The sequence below is a fragment of the Lutjanus erythropterus genome, chromosome 10 (assembly GCF_056507025.1).
Source record: "Lutjanus erythropterus isolate fLutEry1 chromosome 10, fLutEry1.hap2, whole genome shotgun sequence".
Taxonomy (NCBI): Eukaryota; Metazoa; Chordata; class Actinopteri; order Lutjaniformes; family Lutjanidae; genus Lutjanus; species Lutjanus erythropterus.
In genome coordinates, this window is record NC_139326.1 from 29,475,524 (window position 1) to 29,496,886 (window position 21,363).

Below are 21,363 nucleotides of genomic sequence, written 5' to 3' on the forward strand. Positions count from 1 at the left end.
AAAAAAAAACTTTAAAAATAATATAAAAAGGTTTGAATATAACTACATATTATATATTAGGATATGTTTGCGCCACAGTTGCTACACTGAAACAAAAGCTTGTGAATGAGTGACGTAATTTAGTAATCAAGTCACATTATCCATTATTACTGTGATGTGATGGCTTTTGTTCATGGTCATTCAACTAATACAAAACTTATTCTACGACAAAATGCCCTGAAATCATAGAATCTCTGTTTATTTTATTATGCATTGTTCATTTATGAAGTAATCCAATAACATTTGTTAAAAAAAAATTTTTTTTTAAAGTAATCCTGAGATAAATTTTAGAAAAATGCAGTACAAATGTGCCATTTAAACTGTACGCGTCTGTAGAAAGATGCCTCAGATTGCTGGGGGAGAGAGCTGTTGAGCTCTCACTGTTTACACATGTTGGCTGGACTGTTTCAGAGGACAGGAATGGAAAACGGTATTCCCCTTTAATGGTCACAGCCTTGAGACGGATGAAAGTCACTCCCTCAACGGGGTGCATCACTTCTAATGATGCTGAGGGAAATGCTTAATGGGTTCCAACAGAGTTTCCCTCTGCTTTGATGAACCCCATTGAACCATGACCTGTAGTGCAATGTGTTTGCATTCTTAAACAAATATTTGGTGTCCATTGCAGAGTTTTTTTTTTTAACTTGTTCAAAACTTCTTGAGTAACATCTTATTAAACACAAACATATGATAATCTGGTTGAGAATATTAAAGAGCAAAGAAAAGGGGTTCAAGACAGAGGAAGCCAAGAAAAAACAAAGGTGAGACTGGGGGCGCTTGTGTTTCTCTCAGATACTCAGACTATTTGGAGCACACCTGTTAATTACCCATATCATTTAAAGATGACTACATATGACATATCGTTCACAATATTTATTTGAAAGGAAGAAGTTTCACATATTAACTTTTGCTTTTTGTCGAAATAAGCATAGTACTCTGATAACTTTATTTATTTAGTAATATTTATCAAATAGCATAGTTGTGGTTGTTTGTGCATTACTGATGCTATTCTATTTCTCTATATTTCAGTGTGAGACTGGAGGAATGGAACAATTTACAATGCACAAACTTTTATTAACCATATATTTAATGTACAAAACTGCATCTATCACTCTCAAGTGTGTGAACTATTTTTATACAACTTAATTTACCTCACAGTGACTTGTTTATGTAAAAAAAAACAATGCACATTTGTATTTGGGTGATGTATCCTTTTATGAGGCCAACAATGACTTGTTTATGTTGAGAAATAATGTTAACTATCGGCCACAGCAGAATATCATGTGCTATAGACACAGTGATGTAGACACATGCTAAATATGTTACTAAAGTCAACAAAACAATGATGCAAACTAAGTAAGTTTTGAATAATTCATGTAAAAAAGGTTGAGACAGTATGAAGAAGTACATCTCATGAAAAAAAACAAACTTGCATACCTTTCATACCAAAACAAGTCCTTTTCTGTTTTGTTTTTCAATAAATGCAGCAGCAGAAGTTGAGTGTGTCTTCATCTAAGTGGTGGAAAGAAGGTCCAACTGAGCATGAGCAGTATGAGTATCATAACTCCAGCATGATTTAAGATTTGTTACAACCATCATAATTCTACCCTAAAGAGGGAAAACCCAAACCTAAAGTACATTTACTACATCCCTTGAATTAGAGGCTCACGAGGCTCCTTGATCTTCACCTGTGACTAATAATAGGTTTAAAAATTCAGAACTACTTCAGAACAACTGCTCTGCTGAAATAGGGTACAAGTTTGTAGAACTGTACTAGTAGCTGCTGCAGTAGACATAAATCGCTTTCACACATGCAGTCTATCCCTGAAATGTTCAGGAACATTTCCTGCATGGGGGTCATGTGTGCATGGGAGCAGGGATCCATATTCAGGGAAATCTGTACCAGCAATTTCTCAACATTTCAGGAACATTTCAGGAAAAATGCTAGTATGGCTGTACAGTGAATCGTGGAGTAGGGCTACACAATTAATCAAAATATTATCGAAACGGCATTATGGTCAAGTGCAATATCCAAATCATAGAAGCTGAACAAAGGGAAAATGTGTGATAAAACAGCATTATAATGAAGTACTGTAGCACTGCAGAAATGTCCAAGCCTACAAATCTGGTTCTCTTGATGTAAGAGAACATGTTTGTCTGGTACAGACCCCAACAAATGTCACATCATCATGATTCTAATAGTTTTTCTGTGGAAATTAAAATTGTGATGCAAAAATGATTGTTCCCACTAATCCTGAAGCATATCACAATAACAATATATGTTAAAATAATCGCACTATGATTTTTTTTTTTTTTTTTTTTTTACCATATGGGGTATAGCCGGAGTGAGCAAACCAATCATAAGACTCACAGACTGAGATCACAAAGATTACATGTTATGTGGCCCCAGAATATGAAAATGTCCTATTGTAGTTGATGTAGCTCCTTTATGAAAAGGAATTATGTATATAACATAAAGACATATATCTTCTGTATAGAATAAGCAAAAGAATGTCTTGGCCAGTAATATAATAAATACCTTGCGGATGCTTAACTACAAGAACACTGTTACATTTTCTATCTTCTGTTTTCTATGTTTTCTATCCGAAGGCAGCAGAGGGGTTTCTTGAGTGAGTGGAGCGCCTTGGTCACGCCTCTTCTGGTGGATCACCATGGGACCTGGGCCGTGTTCAGCCCTGACAGTACAGAGTGAAATGTTTATTTAAACAGAAACGGTGCTGAGTCAAACATCCTGTTGTGTACACAAGAGCACCGTGCTTTACTGCCCTTTTAATACAGAGGTGTTTACATACACGTCACTGCCGACTGGGTTACACCTGTGGTACACCAACCACACAAGAGAAAAATAACTCGTTTACGTTCTTACAGAGGGGCCAAATGAAAAGCATGATGGGGACAAACAGTTTTTTGCTTGTGGTGATATGTCAACACAACTCCTGTTTTGTTTGTTTTCTGGTCAATTTAGGCAGCTGGACTTTTTAACGATTACTCTTCAGAGATGTCAGATTGAGAAGAAATTTATTAGACCTAAGAGTAATTAATGAATTTCTTCTCAATCTGACATCTCTGAACCAAGGTTATTCATGCATTTGTAAAGCCACACACCAGTTTCTGATTTTCTGAACATGTGAGAGTTTTTCTTTCTGCTTGCTGCTGCTTTCCTGCTGACATAGACTCAAATCCTCAGCAGTCATGCCCGCCTCAAGTCCTTTAATTCAAATGCTTGAAAAAGATGGAAACAAGTCAGGAGCCATGAGTTCAAGTTTTTTTTTACTGCTCACATGTATTGCCTAATGTTCTGCTGTAACTTTAGCAAAACAATAATTCTAATCTAGGAAAATGACATACAAAAACATTTTATCAACTGTTTAACATGCATCTTTACAACCCAAATGACTGAATATATAGGAAGAACTTTAAATGCAAAACACTGTAAAACAGAGAGAAAGGCTTTATTTAGGGCACCAAGTGATGGAATTTCTTTCTCATTTAATTTTACTATGAGTTTTTAATCCATCTCATCATGTAAACTAAAGATTTTTCGAGGGCAGATTAAGAACATATTTCTTTAGGGAAATACCTTTAAAGTCAAAGCTACTGTCAGCCATCAAAAAGAAGAGTATTATACAAATGTTTGGCTATTTTAAAGAGAAGCCTGCATGGACAGGCATTTGATTTACACATAGTCGTGTTGTAGGGTTCCATGGTGTAATGGTTAGCACTCTGGACTTTGAATCCAGCGATCCGAGTTCAAATCTCGGTGGAACCTCGTGATTTTGAAGCATGAAGTTTACATGTAATCTCCCGAATCAGTAACAGGAACATCCGAAGCACAGTGAGTACATAAAAAAAAAAGTGCAGAAAACGTCATGAGACAACAGTAACAGAGCAGAGGATCCTCAATGCTGTGTAGTACAGGTCAACTGTGGGGATAAGGTGACTTTACTATATAGTAAGTATTTCCTTGTACAAAAGAAAATCATAAACCCTGAGAGGTCCTTTGGAAACCTTCCATTAAAGCGAATCCCAGTTTTTGCCGTTTGTGCAGTTGTCGGATGGTGGGAATTATTAGTGCGACGCATTCAAAGGACCTCCGGACCACCGTTTTTAAGTCATTTTTACAAAGTTTTAAATTAAGTCTTGAATTGTGTTTTAAATAAATATTTCATAAAGCTTGATATAGCTGTTTGTCAAAATGTGTTTGGCAGTAGTACATAACCGTTTGTGTAGTGATAATACGTGTTATAAAGATTATTTTACAAGGATGTAAATACAGGTGTGCCACGAGATTTTAGCGTGCCCTTTAGTGTGCCATGGGTGCAAAAACATTTACACATTTTTACATTATACACGCATAATATGTTTGAAATAATAAATTGAATAAGTAATTCCGTGCCATGTAATATTACTTCAATGTGTAAAACAAATAAATGAATACATCATTCTGATTGTTTATGATGATGAATAAGAGACTTTATCTGAAGTTCTTATTTATATTATTAGTTCGTGTCATTTGCGCGTGTAAGCGTCACTTGTGGGACAGACAGGTCAGAAAAATGTATAGAAAAAAAACATCTTTTTGTGTGTACTTGCTGTTTATTGTAGCAGAGCCACGGTCGGCCCTATACGCAAAGTACGCAAGGTGCGTAACTTTTAACTAACTTTTCTCCTCTCCAAGTTTGATATCATTCATTCACAGTAACGTTAAAGTTGCTGCTCCTGTCTGTCTGTCTGTGCTGCAGTCAGTCAGTCTGTCTGTCTGTCTGTCTGTCTCCAGCTTACAGACACATCCAGGGCTGCTCTTTGACTTTGTGTCTGACAGAAGTCAGAATGAAACAAAACTATTTTATAAAAGTATTTTTATCACGTTTGATGAGCGTTTATAATCTGTAGCTCAGGTGCTCATGCGTCGCGCGTGAACATGGGTTCATATGCGCGTGCACACTTTCCCATAGCAGCCTCTGTGGAGACCAGTCTGTCTGTCTGTCTGTCTGTCTAGACAATATATGGACATGATGTTACTCCTCCGAGGTGAAAGTATTCAGACCCTTACTAATGCAAAAGTATTAATATCACACTGTACAAATACTTCATTACAAGTAAAAGTGCTGTATTCATAAATAACTGCAGTAAAATAATGGAAATATTATCAGATAAATTTACTTCAAGCAAAAGTATTCATGCTGCAGTAAAATGTTCCTTGTCAGTGTTATTTTGTTTGATGTTTTTTGTTAATTTGATTAAATAATGAATTAAAATCAATTAACTGACTAATTACCAGTGTGTGACAATATATCTGTGTGTGTGACTCAATTTCTTCTCTTGCTAGCAACTGTGAGGCCTGAGGACCAAGTGTTGAAGCACTCGAGTTAATTATCTTACTGACACTAATGTTACAGCAAGGCTTCTGATATGAGCAAATAAGGAGGATAAACAGGCTCAATAACCAGTAAAACCTGATAAATTGATCAAAATTAACAGGACACATCAGCAACACTGAAAGTTTTTGTGATTCGGCTCCTTTTAGCTAAAGATTTATTTGAATAACAAACTTAGTGGGACGATTTCATTCACAGACCTGATGACTATACTGACAGACAACTACTGGTGGTGAACATTTTATGTAATATATTAATATGTTATGAAAGACAAACAAACAGATCCAACTCAAGGATTCACAAAACCATGCTAAATGTACATTGATTGCATCAATAGTACATTGTATGTACTATTTACTATACATGCCTGATTATTTAGTGAATAATTCCTCTTTATTCTTCCACTGGAGGGAAGAAAACTCCAGTCCAGAAAGGATGTCCACAGGATTTTTTCACCCCAGGAAGAAAACTTGTTCTACAGTTTTGGTTCAAATTCCAGTCCATGGTTTTTATTCATTTTTCCGTTTAATAATATGTAGGACTCGCCCATGCAAAAACAAGTACTGTAGTTCAAATAGCAGGTTGGCGACAAAGATATTCTGTTAAATAGGTTGAAATCCTGTTTAATATACCACCTATGGTTGAAGCGAGTTGTCTCCCCCTGCTGCCTCCTCCTTGAACTCTGGGAGCAAAGTGAAACACTGCAGGAGCGCAGGAGGAGGACAACATGGTCAACTGACAATAACAAGTGAGGACGAGTATATATATATATATACATTCTCAAATTTCTTTTTTTTTTTTTTTTTTTTTTTTATATTTTTTGGGCTTTTTGCCTTTTTATTGATAGCAAAAGCTGAAGGTATGACAGGAAAGGGGGGTGAAGATAGAGGGGATGACACGCAGCAAATGAGCCGCAGGCGAGATTCGAACCGGCGGCCACTGCAGAGGACTAACAGCCTCAATACATGGTGCGCACACCCTACCAACTGAGCTATAGGGGTGCCCAACATTCTCAAATTTCTTATTTTAATGTCAATATTCACTACTCTGAAGGTTCTACAGAAAAATACTCTATTCAATCATATTGTTTTCTGTACCTCATTCTCTTCTATATAGATCTGCTTCTTCTTTGACTGACAGATGGAGCAAACTGACAGGAGGAGGGGTTGTAGTGGAAACACTGGTTTGTCAGGTGTGACTGTGTGGTAGATGGTTTACATGGCTCTCCGGTCAGTTTGGAGGGCCCCTTAGCAGAATTTTGCTTAGGGCCCCATGGCGGTCAGGACCAACTGTGATAGCAGTTTCAAATGATTTGTTGTTTTACCACAACCATGGCGGCATGCTTGTGTGCAGCATTTGAGTTCAAGACAAAGTTCCTTATGGGGACAATAAATTATATTGTATCCTACTGTGTGAAATGGTAGGCTGATAAATTAAACAGTCGGTACTCCCATAAAAGCTTCTAAACTCAGGACTTGAACTCAGCTTTGCTTTGTTTTGTTAATAAACACGTGAAAGTCCTCAGTTTAGTTTTGAACTGTATCAGCTGGGATAACTGGATGTGGTTTCATGGTGTAATGCTCAGCACTCTGGAGTTTAAATCTTGGTGGGACTTGGTGGCTTTTAATTTGGACAATTTGTTGCAAGTAACAGACTGAATTATATGAATAACTGTGTCTCTGTCTTGCTCTCTACCACCACACTACTGCACAAATACTCAACTGTATTGAATAATGTGCCTTCACATGTTTTTCACATACTGTCCAATACTGTACATTTAACTGCCTATCTGATAATAGACTATAGTGTATTCATATTTAAACTTCTGTCTATATTGCATATAGCTTTGGAAAAATGTGGACACATTATTTACATAATAATCACTTTTATTACCTTAGCCTATGAAGGCCATAACCTTTCTCTTCACTTAACCTGACTTTTGTGCTGATTATGTAAATGTTTAATATTTTGCTATGGCCATAACCGCTCTCCTGACATTACCTAACTTTAACCCAGATTATCAGTGTTTTTATTATGTTACTGCAGCCATAACCTTTATCCTCACCTAACTTTTGTCCTGATTCAGGTTAATAAGTGACACACAGGAGTGGAGGAAGTATTCAGATGCACTGTGCATATACTCAACAAATAATGAAAATCCCTCTTTTAACTGCTTTATATGGCCTTCTGTTGTGTAGTTTAATCTACAGCAATGCATCATCATCTGTAAAATCATGATATGTTAGTTTACTTTAGCATAGGGGAATTTTCTCAAACCATATAGGGAGAGAAAAACACTTCCTTCAGTTTAAAATTCCACACCAGCCAAAATTGACCACAAACTTTCAAGCACCAAATTTGGAGAGACTTGATTTTTCACTGGACAGAGAGAGTCAGGAAAAACTACTTTCCCACTTGTGTCAACACTGACAGAAATATTTTTATGATATATATGTCAAATAATTAGAGACACATTTTAGTAGTTTAGAAACAATTATGATGAGCTTGTGACAATGCTTCACAACTAATACATGACATAATAAAATACCTACTTTGTTTTTATGTAAAATTTGTTAATAATCTGTATGATCATCCCTCTTATTCAGTAGCCGGTGTGGCCATTGACGGGCATTTGGGACGTCCAGAAGCAGGCAAAAGGTTTTCCCAGTACTCTCGACGAGCCCTAGGACAAAGTTTGCAGTTTAGTTGGTTAAAAATCAACAATTCTGAGGAGCAAAAATATATTACATATATATATTGCATCGTTCTTAATGCCACCGTGTACTACTGTTTGCACTTTTTGTCAGAGTGATGGCTAATTTGAAAAGAGCCCTATCTGTTTCAGTGTTACCTGGCTCTGACCCAGGGTTTAGTGTGCATCTCCAGAGCAGCTCCCCACAGTCCGTGTTTCTCTGAAGCAGGTGGGAGGAATCCTCTCTCTGCAGCCAGCTCCTCTGCTATCGCTCTGATATGGTAGGGCTCAAATCCACAGCAGCCACCAATGTAGCGAATTCCAGCATTGTAAGCCTCTCTGGCGTATTTATGGATGTCCCAGCGGGTAATTGCTCTGGTCTCCAGTGCTGAGAGGAGAGAAAAATATATAAATCTGGTCATTTTGTTATATTAATGTTCTAATCTGTATATGGGGAGACTAAAAATATAGCAACACAGGAGTGCTGAGTGCACATCCCTTACATGTTTACACTTTAAATAACATAGGTTTTGCAAACTAGCAATAACGGTTTTCCAACTTATACTTTTTTCTGTATCCTACAAAAAAAAAAAAAGAAGCTAACCGAAGGGGAACTCAGGTAGGCTCAGGTATCCAGTGTGGTTGCACTCAGGTGTGTGAAAGCCCAGTGGTTGGATCATGAGATGAGCTTTGAGTCCAGCTTTCTCTAATCCTTCTTTCATCAACTTTACTGTACGAACACATGTCAGAGGATCCAAATGACAGTTTATTCCAACGATGTCAGCTCCTACACATGAACACACACAAACACATAAAACATTCAGGTTTCACATCTAAAACAATCAGATATCAGACTTGCAAACTTTATGTACCACAATACAGAAGGTCAGCGTACCAGCTTTGACCAGCCTGACAGCACACTCTCCAGGTGGGACTCCGTGCATGTCTCCCTGTGGGGAGATGCACAGTGTTGCACCCACTGGTTTACCACCAGTCTTCAGCACCTCCACTGCCCACACTGCTTCCTCCACATGCTCAAAGTACTGCAAAAAATATGCATGCAAACATTAAAGCTTGGCCTAAAAAAACACTGAGAATTTACAAGTTAATTAATTCCCAACCCATGGAAAAAATATCTTTTTGATGCTTCATGCTCGAGCTTCTTCTCAACTTTTTGTGCCCGTCATGTTCATTGGAAACAAGACCATGAGATAAAAAAGGCAAAAAGTTCTATAGGGTTGGAAAGTCATTATTGCAATATTAGTAATAGTAATTATTTTTACATTTAATTAGTTTAGATCATCAATGTTGATTAATGCAGAGTTATTCCTCTTGCTAGTCATACCTCCACTATAAAGAAATCAATGTCCTTCTTGAGGAAGTCGTCCATCTGTTTCTTAAAGATGGCCTTGACCTCGGTCTCACTGTGACTCTGCACATAGCAGGGAGTCTGAGACACACCCCCAGCGACCAGTGCATCACCCTCATCTGCAACCTCCCTGGCCAGGTCACAGGCTGCCTCATTGATCTGGGCCCCCTGGATCAGACAAGAACAGATTGATAACAGAGTGATATGAGGATAGAGTTCATCGTGTAAAGTGAGTAAACAGGGTGAGAGTGTTATTTGAATTTCTCTGATAGTTTTGTTTTCACTGACGGTGATGTTGGTGACATTGCCACTGATCTCCAGTTTATCTTCACTGCAGTAGAAGGTGAACGTCTGAATCACGTTGGCTCCTGCTCTCAGAAACTCCCTGTGCAGCTGCCGCACTGACAGAGACAGACAGAGTGAGAGAGGCATTTTAAAAAAACAAAAAACACTGAAACAGCACAGATAAAAAGGGCTTAATATGACTTGACTCTGTAATCTTAATAAATGACAGAATAGGGAACAGCTCAACCAGTCTAATGGCCCCAAAAGTCCTGGTTTCACTGCATGAATAGTTTGGTTTTGATACCTTGGTTAATTAAAATTAAGTTAGGGAATTGACACCAATACTAATCAATATGTGCTGCTGATTGATTTTGTGACCCTGTCTTGTAGAGAGATTTGGTTTTAAGAGTTTAAGACTAACAAAGAAGCCTTCCAGTTGCTCTTGCTTAATAAAACATTGCATTGTTTGCTAGCTAAAAAGGTAAGAAAAGGTTAGGTTCTTTGCTAGCTATCTAAAAAATTAACAAAACATTATTTGCTAGCTAGCTAAAAGTAAAAAGTTAGTTAGCTAACCTACTCATGATGGCTCAGCTGAAATTCATGTTGCTCAGTCAATCTCAAAACGTTGGTATTTGAAGTTTAGAGACAAAACTAAACTGAGATTTAAAGAGAGATTTAAATGTAATCATGCTTAATTGTAAGCGATTTTAAGTTTGATGCAATTTTAATTTAAAGTTAAACTTTATCAGGTTTAAAAATGAATCCTCATAAGTGCAACCCAGCCCAAAATTGTTGTAGTTAATACTGAGTTTACATGGTGCATATTACTTACCACGGTCTAACTGACCGACAGAAACCTTCAAGTGGAAGTCTGTTGCTCCAACATAGACGTACTGGTTAGTTTTAGGTGTGTAAACATAATTAAGCTGCCATTTATTGTCTGTTGTTTAATTTCATTAAAAACTTGTAGGCGACAGATAATATGCTAAGAGTGTGGTAGGTGTGGAGGGGTGTGGGCAAGATTTTTGCCCTGGGTCATGGTCAGGGTTTCATACCTGCTTCAGGGTGTTCAACGGCTGCTTCAGGTGTCCAATGTCCAGCTTTCACATACCCTCTTCGCTCTAGTTGAATTACATAACCTCCATCTCCTACAACCACCTCCCCGGCATTTAGTCGCTCCAGAATACCCTGAATACACACACGCAATGTAAATCTTTACTGCGCTCACTGAAAGCATGCAGGCACAAACTGGTATGTTACACAAATTTCCCCTCAGGGCGAGAGATCGTTTGAGAGACAGGGACCTCAGGTATGAAGTGCCTCAAACAGGCATGTCATCAAGGTTTGCTAGGTCTCCTGGAAATGGTTTCAGTCTCTTAAAGTGTCAGCACAATTGGTTAAAATACTTAAAATAGGAATGTATTGCAGACTTACAACACATCCTCAGTGAGTAAGCCAGCATGATTTACAGGTTTCAGCTTTGTCACATTGTTGCTTCTACTGTTTACCAGCTTGAATGGTCAGTGGTGGAAGAAGTACTCAGATGTTTTGTTCAAGTAAAAGTAATACAGCCATGTAGAAATACTCTGTTACAAGTAAGTGAAAGTACTGGCATTTAAATATACTCAAAGGACCACAAGTAAAAGTTCTCATTATGTAGAATGGCCCTTTTCAGAATAATATATGACTGGATATGATCAGTGATGCATTAATGCATTGGCATCATTAATGCTGCAGCTGGTCAAGGTGGAGCTAATTTGAACTACTTTATATACTGATGGTTAGTTAAGTCTGTAGCATATAAAAATGTATTACTTGATTTATATTTTGTATTCTGAATGTGCAAAGTAACTAATAAGCTGTCAAATAAATATAGTGAAGTAAAAAGTACAATATTGGTTTCCAAAATCTTGCTGAGTAGAAGTATAAAGTAGTATACATTTTTGCCTTGATAATCTCGCTTACAAAATAATTCCAGAGTACTGGAATAAATGTGTTTTTTCATAATCATCAAATATCAATTTCTAAATCTGAATATTAATGGTAAACTATATAAAAAAGTATGATAAACATCCTCAGTTCTCATTGTACCTTAACATTTTGCACTAAATTGCTCTTTGGAATGCAGCATTTAAGGATTTAAATCTCTCTGGGGTTTCAGTCAATAATGTTCACAAACTACATGAGAGTCGAGACTAAATTTTTAAAGTTTCTTTGACTTACCCTCCTCCTGCTCTCCATCATAGGCAGCGCGCCTGCCAGGTTGCAAAACTTGAAAGAAAGTGAAATTAAGGCTCTTTTTATCCGTATCAAACCTGAAAGATCATCAACCAGGAAACACTCACACAGCTACTGTGGCTGCACCTGTCAGAGGCTGAGTGGGCTGTATGGACACGTGGTACAGCGGCGTTATGGGTGGGTCTAACGGGCCTGGGCCCACCCACTTGTGCAACTGGCCCACCTTAAATGACTGGGAGAACATATATTGTCTTGACTTTTATTTTTAATTATTAAAGTCAACATTTTAATACACCCTTAAGACAAAAAAGTTTCCATTTGAAAAAAAGACAACATTTATTCGGCTATTATCGCACGTGAGGTCGAGGTCTTATGAGGACCAATCATAAGGGGCTATTATTTGTCGTCCTCACGTCGCACCTTGGCGATCGTTCAGCAGAAAATAATAATTGGTGTACTGACAAAAGCATATCATTATCTTATATTATACCTGTAAATGCTTCTATAAAATACAGATAATGAAGGAGGTAGAGCTGAATATTCCTGCCTGACTTGATGGTCCTCAGATTACCTTCACAGACAGTCGCACCGCGCTCTCTCTCCTGTTAAAAGTCAATGTAGCTCACCCACTATTCTGATTGCTCCGTTTCTCTCTCTCTCTCCGCAATCAATTTAAAGAGTTTTCCAGTCAGATCAAACGAAAATGCATTAAACGAAATTAAAATGTCAGTTTTCTTAATGATTTGATGTATTGATCCACTGTGAAATAATAAGCAACCTGGACAGTGAAACTGTTTTTTAGAAAGATTGTAAAAGTGAAGTGCTAGTCGCCCTTCACAGCAGGACATCAGTCATTTTTGTTTAAGTGAGTGCTTGCTGAAAATATGAAAAGGCAGATAAGAGCTGAAAAAGCATGAAAATCTTATGAAAGTCTTTATGTATTTTGAACATTTCTAGGAAAAAATCCCAAAATTGGAATATTTCAGAAAATATGAAAGGTATTAATGAGAACAGCTGTAGCACACCAATCATAATTGAGCTGAATATTTTGAAGTTTGAATGAATTTTCTGTGTTGAAGTAGCTGAGCTTCATTCACACCAATCAGAAATGCAGTTAAGTTTACAAGAGAAATTGGGCCATTTCACTTAAACCTAATATCTACAGTATAGCCAACAGTAACAAAGCAGGATTGTTGAAAAAACAAATGTTTTTTTTTGATTATTATTTATTAAAATATTTAAAATATTCAGGTGCAGATTAAACAGGGAAGCTCCTGATTCAACTGAACTACTGTGATATACCTAACATGACTGAGCCGACTGGACACACTGCCAAATAATTGTTGAGTTCTAAAACAGGACATAGCTCTGGTTGATCAGATCGTTCATTTTTATTCTTGATAGAAAAAGGGGGATAATCTGATCAGTCATATAAAGAATACAGCAAACTGTATAGTATATAGAAGAAATTATAATAGTGTGTTAGATTCCATAATCATCGGCTGGTGTGGCCATGGACGGGCATTTGGGACGTCCGGAAGCAGGCAAAAGGTTTTCCCAGTACTCTCGACGAGCCCTAGGACAAATTTTAGTCAATTAGTCAGTTGCTAAACAGCATTTTGTACATAGCAGGAACACACACTTTCCGACTTCCCCTAATATTTTGGTCCTTGGTTATAATCACTCTGCCACAATACATACATCATGTTCTCAGTCTTTTGTTAATCTGTTGAATGCAGCATCATTTTTAATGCACTAGCTGTGTTTCTGCTCAGTGTTACCTGGCTCTGACCCAGGGTTTAGTGTGCATCTCCAGAGCAGCTCCCCACAGTCCGTGTTTCTCTGAAGCAGGTGGGAGGAATCCTCTCTCTGCAGCCAGCTCCTCTGCTATCGCTCTGATATGGTAGGGCTCAAATCCACAGCAGCCACCAATGTAGCGAATTCCAGCATCGTAAGCCTCTCTGGCGTACTTATGGATGTCCCAGCGGGTAACAACTCTGGTTTCCAGTGCTGAGAGGAGAGAAAAATATTTAAGTTTGGATATTTTGTTACATCGACTTAGTGAAATCTACATTCTCATATATATATATATATGTATGGAGCTTTTAAAAAGACAGCAATACATGAGCTCTACACTCATGCACCTTGTTTATACTTACATTAAATATACAAAAATACAGTCACACAATTCCTGCCAAAGGCTTGCAGTGCATTGTTGGGTTATTTGAGCAGAATCATTTAATTTCAGACTCTGTTTGTTCAAATTAGTGCAGAGTTCTATACACTACATGCCCTTTTGACAGTTATGTAAATATTTGTGTTGACCTTTTTTTGTACCATCTGCAGTTTTTTTGTTTGGGGATTAGTGCAAAAATGAAAATGCATACAATAAATTACATTGATTTGATGGAGCAATACTGAAGTACTCTAATATAAATCAGTTTTTTATTTTTATTCTGAACAAGAGAAAAAACAATTGCTGACCAAAGGGGTACTCAGGTAGGCTGGTGTATCCACCCAAGTTACACTCAGGTGTGTGAAAGCCCAGTGGCTGGATCATGAGATGAGCTTTGAGTCCAGCTTTCTCTAATCCCTCTTTCATCAACTTTACTGTACGAACACACGTCAGAGGATCCAAGTGGCAGTTTATTCCAACGATGTCAGCTCCTGTGTGCACACACACACAAAACACATTCAGGTTGTAAAGCTACATCATGACATCAGACTTTAAGTACCATATCAGATAAGGTTGATGTACCAGCTTTGACCAGCCTGACAGCACACTCTCCAGGTGGGACTCCAGCCTTGTCTCCATGTGGGGAGATGCACAGTGTCGCACCCAGTGGTTTACCACCAGTCTTCAACACCTCCACTGCCCACACTGCTTCCTCCACATGATCAAAAAACTGCAGGACAAAGGTGCATTCAGTTGTTTAACTTAAACTTGGGACAAGCAACAGTAAAAACAGACTGAAGTTGCACATAACCATCTGTGCAGTTATTCCTCTGGACTGCTGCTCATACCTCCACTATGAGGAAATCAATGTCCTTCTTGAGGAAGTCGTCCATCTGTTTTTTAAAGATGGCCTTGACCTCAGTCTCACTGTGACTGTTCATATAACATGGAGTCTTAGACACACACCCAGCAACTAGTGCATCGCCCTCATTGGCTACCTCCCTGGCCAGGTCACAGGCTGCCTCATTGATCTGGGCCCCCTGGATGAGAAGAGAACAGATTGATGTGATACCAGACTGATGTTAGGATGATTTTCACCAGGTATAAGAGGGCAAGAAGGATGAGGGTGTTTTTTTTTGTTTTGTTTTTTTTTTCACTGACAGTGATGTTGGGGACGTTGCCACTGATCTCCAGTTTATCCTCACTGCAGTAGAAGGTAAATGTCTGCATCACATTGGCCCCTGCTCTCAGAAACTCCCTGTGCAGCTGCCGCACTGATGAAGACACAAAGAAAGGGGGGGTTTTGTGGCAGACACACACTTTTTTTTTTTGCAGATTAAAATGTGCTCTAAAAGAATCGACTCATGTCATGTTAACAAATGAGAAGTTAGCATGTACCTGCTTCAGGATGTTCAACAGCAGCCTCAGGTGTCCAGTGCCCTGCCTTCACATAGCCACGTCGCTCTAGCTGCAGTACATAACCTCCATCACCTACAACCACCTCGCCAGCATTCAGGCGCTCCAAGATACCCTGAGTGCACAAACAAAAACACACACAAAGATAAATGTAGATGAATTCCTCATCTGACATGTAATCAGTAATATGTATTCTTAGTTACAATACAAAAACAAGTAATGTATTCAGAAGAAAATTGACAACACATCCTCAATAACGGGCCAATATGTTAAACTGCTTTGTCAGGATAATTTATTACATTGTTTTGCTTTTCTCACTACTTGTGAACCTATTTGCCACATTCACATGGTGATACATAACCACGCTAAATGTATTTTAGCCCAAATCAAACTATCATGAAGACTGGAAACTGTATTAAAAGACTGTTAAATATTTACAGCTAACATATTCTTGTCTGTATTATTAAACATGGTGTGTGACCTCATTTATGTTTGCTCAACAGGTCAATTAGGATGGAAATGAGCACATTTATTATATTAAATTATGCACAACTTGCACGGTGTAAACAGTGCTGCTTGTTATCTTGGAGGCAGTAGATGCATTTTTTGTTTTCATCTAGTAAGCAACTGCATTTAATACACTGGGTGAACTCTGGGCTGCTCATTCACATGTCTACTGATTAAGTAACTGCTCTTAGGAATGGGACGCAGCCTTTAACATTCATTGTTCAGTGTGGTTAAAAGAGATTGACAACGACATTCACGACAGACAGGACAAAGGCAACATGCACGTGGACAGATGCAAAAACCACCACCGGGTTAATTTCTTATGTTCTCATACCCTTTTCTTCTTGTTCTCCATCGCTGACTCTGCTGTGTGCAAAGTTCGCGAACAGGCCTGCGCAGATGAAGGGTCACTGGTGTGTCGTCACACGGAAATGAGCGCGATAATCTCACGAGATTAAGGAGGCGAGGTTTCAGGAAACCGCGATCCTAACCGCATTCTTGGCTGCTTCCGCTTTCCAGGCAAGGATCGTACCAAATTATTATTTATTTATTTACTAATTAATTCATTTATATGTTATTTTGGGCTTGTCTTGTTTAAGTTAGTCACTTCGCCTGGAAAATGATGAGAGTACAGTACATTCTCAGTGTATTATTTTTCTTTTTTCTTTTTTAAAGTTATATTTATATACAATCAGTCATACCACTTTAAATTACAAAGAAGGAAAATATATAGGAGTTATACCAGAAAGTAACATCATGAACAAGTAGATGAAAAAGAATGGAAATTAAATAAATGAATGAATAAATCAATAAATAAGTGCCAAAAAAGTTCTTATTCAGCCTTTCTTATTTGTGACAAATTCAAGAGACACAAATAGTATTTAATTTTAAACAACAAAGGAATAGTTCACCCAAAAATGAAAATTCAGTCTTTATCTACTCACCCTTATGCTTATGTTTTTTTTTTTTGTTTGTTTTCCAGTTTGAAAACTAGTGACAATTCACTTGTTGTTTTCTTGTAAACTCCAGCAGTGTTTTGTGGACTAAAAAACTAAACTAAGGGAGAGTAGATAATGACTGAATTTTCATTTTTGGGTGAACTGTCCCTTTGAAGCTTGCGGTTGAATTAAGGAATTTAGCTTCGTGAATATTATATTATGAAAATTCCCTTATAAAATATAAAGGTTAACAATAGTACACTGGTTGTTGTGCTTACATTCAGTTATAATGTCTTCCCCCTCAATAATAAGTACATAGTTGTGCATAATATATAGGCCTAATTCTCAAGGTCTTCCAGGATGTAACACAAAAGTGACAAAAACAGAATAACTGAGTTATAGTCTCTTGTATAGTTTCTTTTCTCGTTTTGCAGAAAGTGTTATCGACATCTAAAATCTTGAAATATGCATGTTTGTTTCTATAGCATGCACTTCAACATTTACATTCATAGTTACATTGCATTGCATTACACATCCTTTGGACCTTCCTCCAAAAGGCAGAAACAACATGACAGTATACCAGAAAACTCATCTGATATGGCAATACTACCGGTTATTTATCTTTTCCTGTTAGACAAAAAATAAGATTAATTAATAATCATCATTTGATTTATAGTTATTTGTTTAATTCTACTGCAGAAAAGATGAAATGAGTCAAACAGAAACATACTGACTTAACGGTTTCACACTTATTTTAATCTTTAAAAAATATCAATGATATGAATGATGGGTCAGAACTGTCAAATAAAACAAGAAGAAACAGGCGTCTTGGCCTGCAGGGGGCGCTGCAGCAGGTTCCGGCAACATAACTTGGCCTTACGTCACTTCCTGGCGGGGTTTCGATCCGAAAACGGACGTAAACAAAAAAGTGATGTAGTGTAGTTCTCTGGTAAACGATTTTTTGTAAAGTTATTGTCAAAGTTTCAGTCAGCAGTTTTAGTAAGTGACTAACGTAACGCAGGTGTTTAGGTTAAATCAGGTTTGTATCACTGCTGGGCACGTTAACCTCAACAAGGTCAGATATTTTAACTCTCTCTTCTTCGTTTTAGCGTTATATAGAAACTAAACTGATTTATGTTTGACTTTAACTCATGCATGTTTAGCAGTTTATATTTGTTGACTGTATACAGGTATTACAGGTATTACAATCTCACAATCAAAGTATCTAGCCAGGAGAGAACAACACGAGTAAGTGTCATGACACAAAGTTAAAGTCTGGATGTGTTGCACTAAAGTACAATTTTGAGGTACTTCTGGGTATTTCCATTTTCTGTTCCAGAGACAAATATTTTACTTTTTATTCGTCCATAATATATTTGTCAGCTATAGTTGCCACTTAGGTTACTTTTGCAGTAGTTTTTTTTTTATACAAAAACTTTTTACTCAGGAGGGACAGGAAGTATTATTCTGCACAAACTGCACTTTTACTATTAAAGTAGACTTTGCTGATAAAAGCAACACTTTCATATTCAATATGTTTGCTTGTAATTAGGGCTGTATAATGAATTGGAATATAATGGAAATCGCAATATGGACAAATGCAATATCCAAATAGCAGAAATTGCAATATTTTGATTTAAATTATATGACAAAACAGCATTATAATGAAGTACTGTAGGGCTGCAGAGATGTCCTGGACTATAAATCTTAAGAAAGTGTGTTTGTTTGGCACAGACCTCAACAGATATCACACCACCATGAGTTTAATGGTTTTTCAAGTGACCAGCCATAACCATATCATGCAGCCATGAATATTGTATAATAGATTATGTTGTGGTATGTCTACTTTTACTTGCAAATCAAAATACTTCTTCAGCCACTTGTATAATGCTATTATAAAGTAAAATCTGTTTCTCGTGTTGAGTGATTGTCTTATTGCCACCTACTGTATTTGCCTTTTCAGATTGTTTTAGTTAGAATTAGATTAATAATAATTTAATATTTAGGATCATTCTCCTGCTTATTTTCTCTTGCTTATTGAGTAATATTTTTTTTTTTGAGTCACAAATACTAAATTGGTCGAGTGGTTATGCTCATTGGATCATACCTGCGTGATGTGACATAGACCTTCTCTTTGGTTTGTGTTGATTTTTTTCCTCCAGACATCGTCACTGTCTTGTGATGGACCCATCCGACAACATGGGGAAGCTAAACCACATGGTGGAGGCCGTGGTACTGAATCACGGTCCTGCTCCTGACAACTGTACCGAGCAGAAGGAAACCTCGCCGGCAGACATGCTGAGGTTCTTCCACCACATCTGTTTTAACACTTCTATTCTGATTACAACGGCTGGGTGGTGTTTCATTTGATGGATGACACCCCAGCAGCCATCACTTTTCATCCACTTGAACCATGCACCCATGAAAGCACATTACTTTTGTCACAAGGCGATTATTACGATCTTTATAACTGGTGAAATCACTATCTTTTCAGAATAAAAGAGCAGATGTCCAACCAGTGCTTTGAGATGACCGTACAGCTCCATGCAGGTATATGTAACTGTGTGCATTATTTCCATCACATTGTACTTTCATTTAGTACTCATATAAAGCATTGATGTAACTTTTTCTGTAACAGGAAGAAATAAGAGATCTTGCAGCGCATCTGAAGCTGAGAGAGACTTGTGAGTAATTAAAATCAGCCCATTGATGTGTCTCTAGAATTGACACCAAATGTCAGATTAGAGTTCATTTCAAAATGCATAATATTGACATAGATTTTTCATTAAATATTGCAGGCCAGATTATGTCAGTGAGCTGGAAAGAGTCAAGACAGATCACTTCAACAGCACATTGGCACTGCACAGGTAAACTAATGTCTGATCCTTTGTAATGAGTGCTGTATTTTTTCCTTTTCATGATAATATACATATTTAAGTATAATATTTAATATAGAATCAGTGAACTTTGGTAAAGTTTTCCTAATTATTGATTAAACTGGTGTCTTTCAGAATGCAGATGTGGCATGCTATTGGAGAAAAACTGAAACAGAATGATTCAGAAGCCGAGTAAGTCAGTTCACAGTATATTAAAAGATCTGACATGCATTTGTTATCGATGATTATTTCATACACTTGTGTTTTTCTCAGTGCCCTGAAAGCTGTGAGTGATCGTTGTATGGACCTTTGTTCACGCATAAAACAGCTTCAGCAAGTAAGCAGCCTCTTCATCAACCAAGATATATAATCAGTCTACAACAGTAATATCGCCCTCTTCTTGATGACCTGTAAATACAGATTTGCTTACAATTATTGATCATCTTTTAGAGGAGGTCGTGCAAATTTGACTGTCTGTTGACACAAATTGACATGTTAATTAAAACTGAAATAAATCACTCCTTGAAATTGTGATAATTAATTCTGTACTGGGCTCTTGTATGTTTTGTTAACAGGAGTCCAGAGATCTTCAAGATGAAATCACAGAAATACAGAAGAAGATGCTCGGTATATCATGTGGTTTACAACTTAAAAGTACAGTTAGATTGTGATTTAGTTTTTCTACTGTCCTGTTTTTTGGATAAATTGCTTTTGTGTGTGTGTAGAGATGAAGCGGCTCACACATGAAAACATGAAGGAGATGGCAGAGTTGAGGTCGAAGAAAGAGCACCCAGACACAGAGAAGTACAAAGCTGCGTTGGAGAAAGGCCAGGCCAACCTGGAGAAATATAAAAAGATGGCCATCATGACACAGAATGTCCTCAGGGTACATTGTGCAAGAACCGTGTAAAAGAAAATACACTATCTGTCAGTTCAGTGTTTGGTTGGTTCATACATATAATCCATTTCACAGCTGGTGTACTAATGTAAGTGTCTCTTTTCAGGGCATCCTCTTAGCCTGTAAAGTAAACTGGCTGGAAGATCCCAAACTTCGAGACATCGCCATGACACTGGAGGAGTTTCTCATCTCTGATTAGAGGAATAATCCACATGTATCATATTTATGTTTTTGTACTGTATTGTCTAATAAATAATCAACAAAACAGTTCAAACCAGTATAGTGAATTATTTATAGATGCAATTGACAGGTTTCTTCTGGGTGCTGGAAATCCTTGAAAACTCTTGAATTTTAATGTGATATTTTCAAAGTGTTTGAAATTGTAATTGTATTACTTTGATACTAAATCACTCTGAATAGTTCACCTTTTTGATAAAGAAATAAAATGAGTCAGAGAAAGCTTAAACATTTTTGCCTTTTGCACAAAATAATACGACTCTGCTTGAGTGTTGCTTGCGGCTCTGCATGTG

At 37.4% G+C, this 21,363-nt stretch overlaps 3 protein-coding genes and 1 non-coding gene across 4 annotated transcripts; 2 read left to right on the top strand and 2 right to left on the bottom strand.

The window, feature by feature from the left end:
- The first annotated feature begins 3,757 nt into the window (after nucleotides 1-3,757).
- trnaq-uug (transfer RNA glutamine (anticodon UUG)) lies at nucleotides 3,758-3,829 on the top strand. Its single transcript has one exon. It is a non-coding gene; the product is annotated as a tRNA-Gln (tRNA).
- Nucleotides 3,830-7,885: 4,056 nt separating this feature from the next.
- Nucleotides 7,886-12,109, bottom strand: LOC146320648 (betaine--homocysteine S-methyltransferase 1-like). The gene is made up of 8 exons (XM_084728974.1): nucleotides 12,008-12,109; nucleotides 10,840-10,972; nucleotides 9,788-9,900; nucleotides 9,476-9,667; nucleotides 9,026-9,173; nucleotides 8,735-8,917; nucleotides 8,290-8,518; nucleotides 7,886-8,121 (listed from the first exon to the last, which is right to left on the bottom strand). The coding sequence occupies exons 1-8, from the start codon at nucleotides 12,026-12,028 to the stop codon at nucleotides 8,037-8,039; spliced, it is 1,104 nt and encodes a 367-aa protein (XP_084585100.1). The 5' UTR covers nucleotides 12,029-12,109; the 3' UTR covers nucleotides 7,886-8,036.
- A 1,151-nt stretch (nucleotides 12,110-13,260) lies between these two features.
- Nucleotides 13,261-16,564, bottom strand: LOC146320649 (betaine--homocysteine S-methyltransferase 1-like). Its single transcript, XM_084729601.1, has 8 exons — nucleotides 16,456-16,564; nucleotides 15,597-15,729; nucleotides 15,360-15,472; nucleotides 15,047-15,238; nucleotides 14,781-14,928; nucleotides 14,507-14,689; nucleotides 13,804-14,032; nucleotides 13,261-13,598 (listed from the first exon to the last, which is right to left on the bottom strand). Exons 1-8 carry the CDS (start codon nucleotides 16,474-16,476, stop codon nucleotides 13,505-13,507), a joined length of 1,113 nt encoding a protein of 370 aa, XP_084585727.1. The 5' UTR covers nucleotides 16,477-16,564; the 3' UTR covers nucleotides 13,261-13,504.
- Nucleotides 16,565-17,940: 1,376 nt separating this feature from the next.
- On the top strand, nucleotides 17,941-21,098 carry cenph (centromere protein H). The gene is made up of 10 exons (XM_084728976.1): nucleotides 17,941-18,134; nucleotides 19,222-19,362; nucleotides 19,554-19,609; nucleotides 19,698-19,743; nucleotides 19,858-19,926; nucleotides 20,071-20,127; nucleotides 20,209-20,272; nucleotides 20,511-20,562; nucleotides 20,661-20,821; nucleotides 20,940-21,098. Exons 2-10 carry the CDS (start codon nucleotides 19,241-19,243, stop codon nucleotides 21,030-21,032), a joined length of 720 nt encoding a protein of 239 aa, XP_084585102.1. The 5' UTR covers nucleotides 17,941-18,134; nucleotides 19,222-19,240; the 3' UTR covers nucleotides 21,033-21,098.
- Nucleotides 21,099-21,363: the final 265 nt, after the last annotated feature.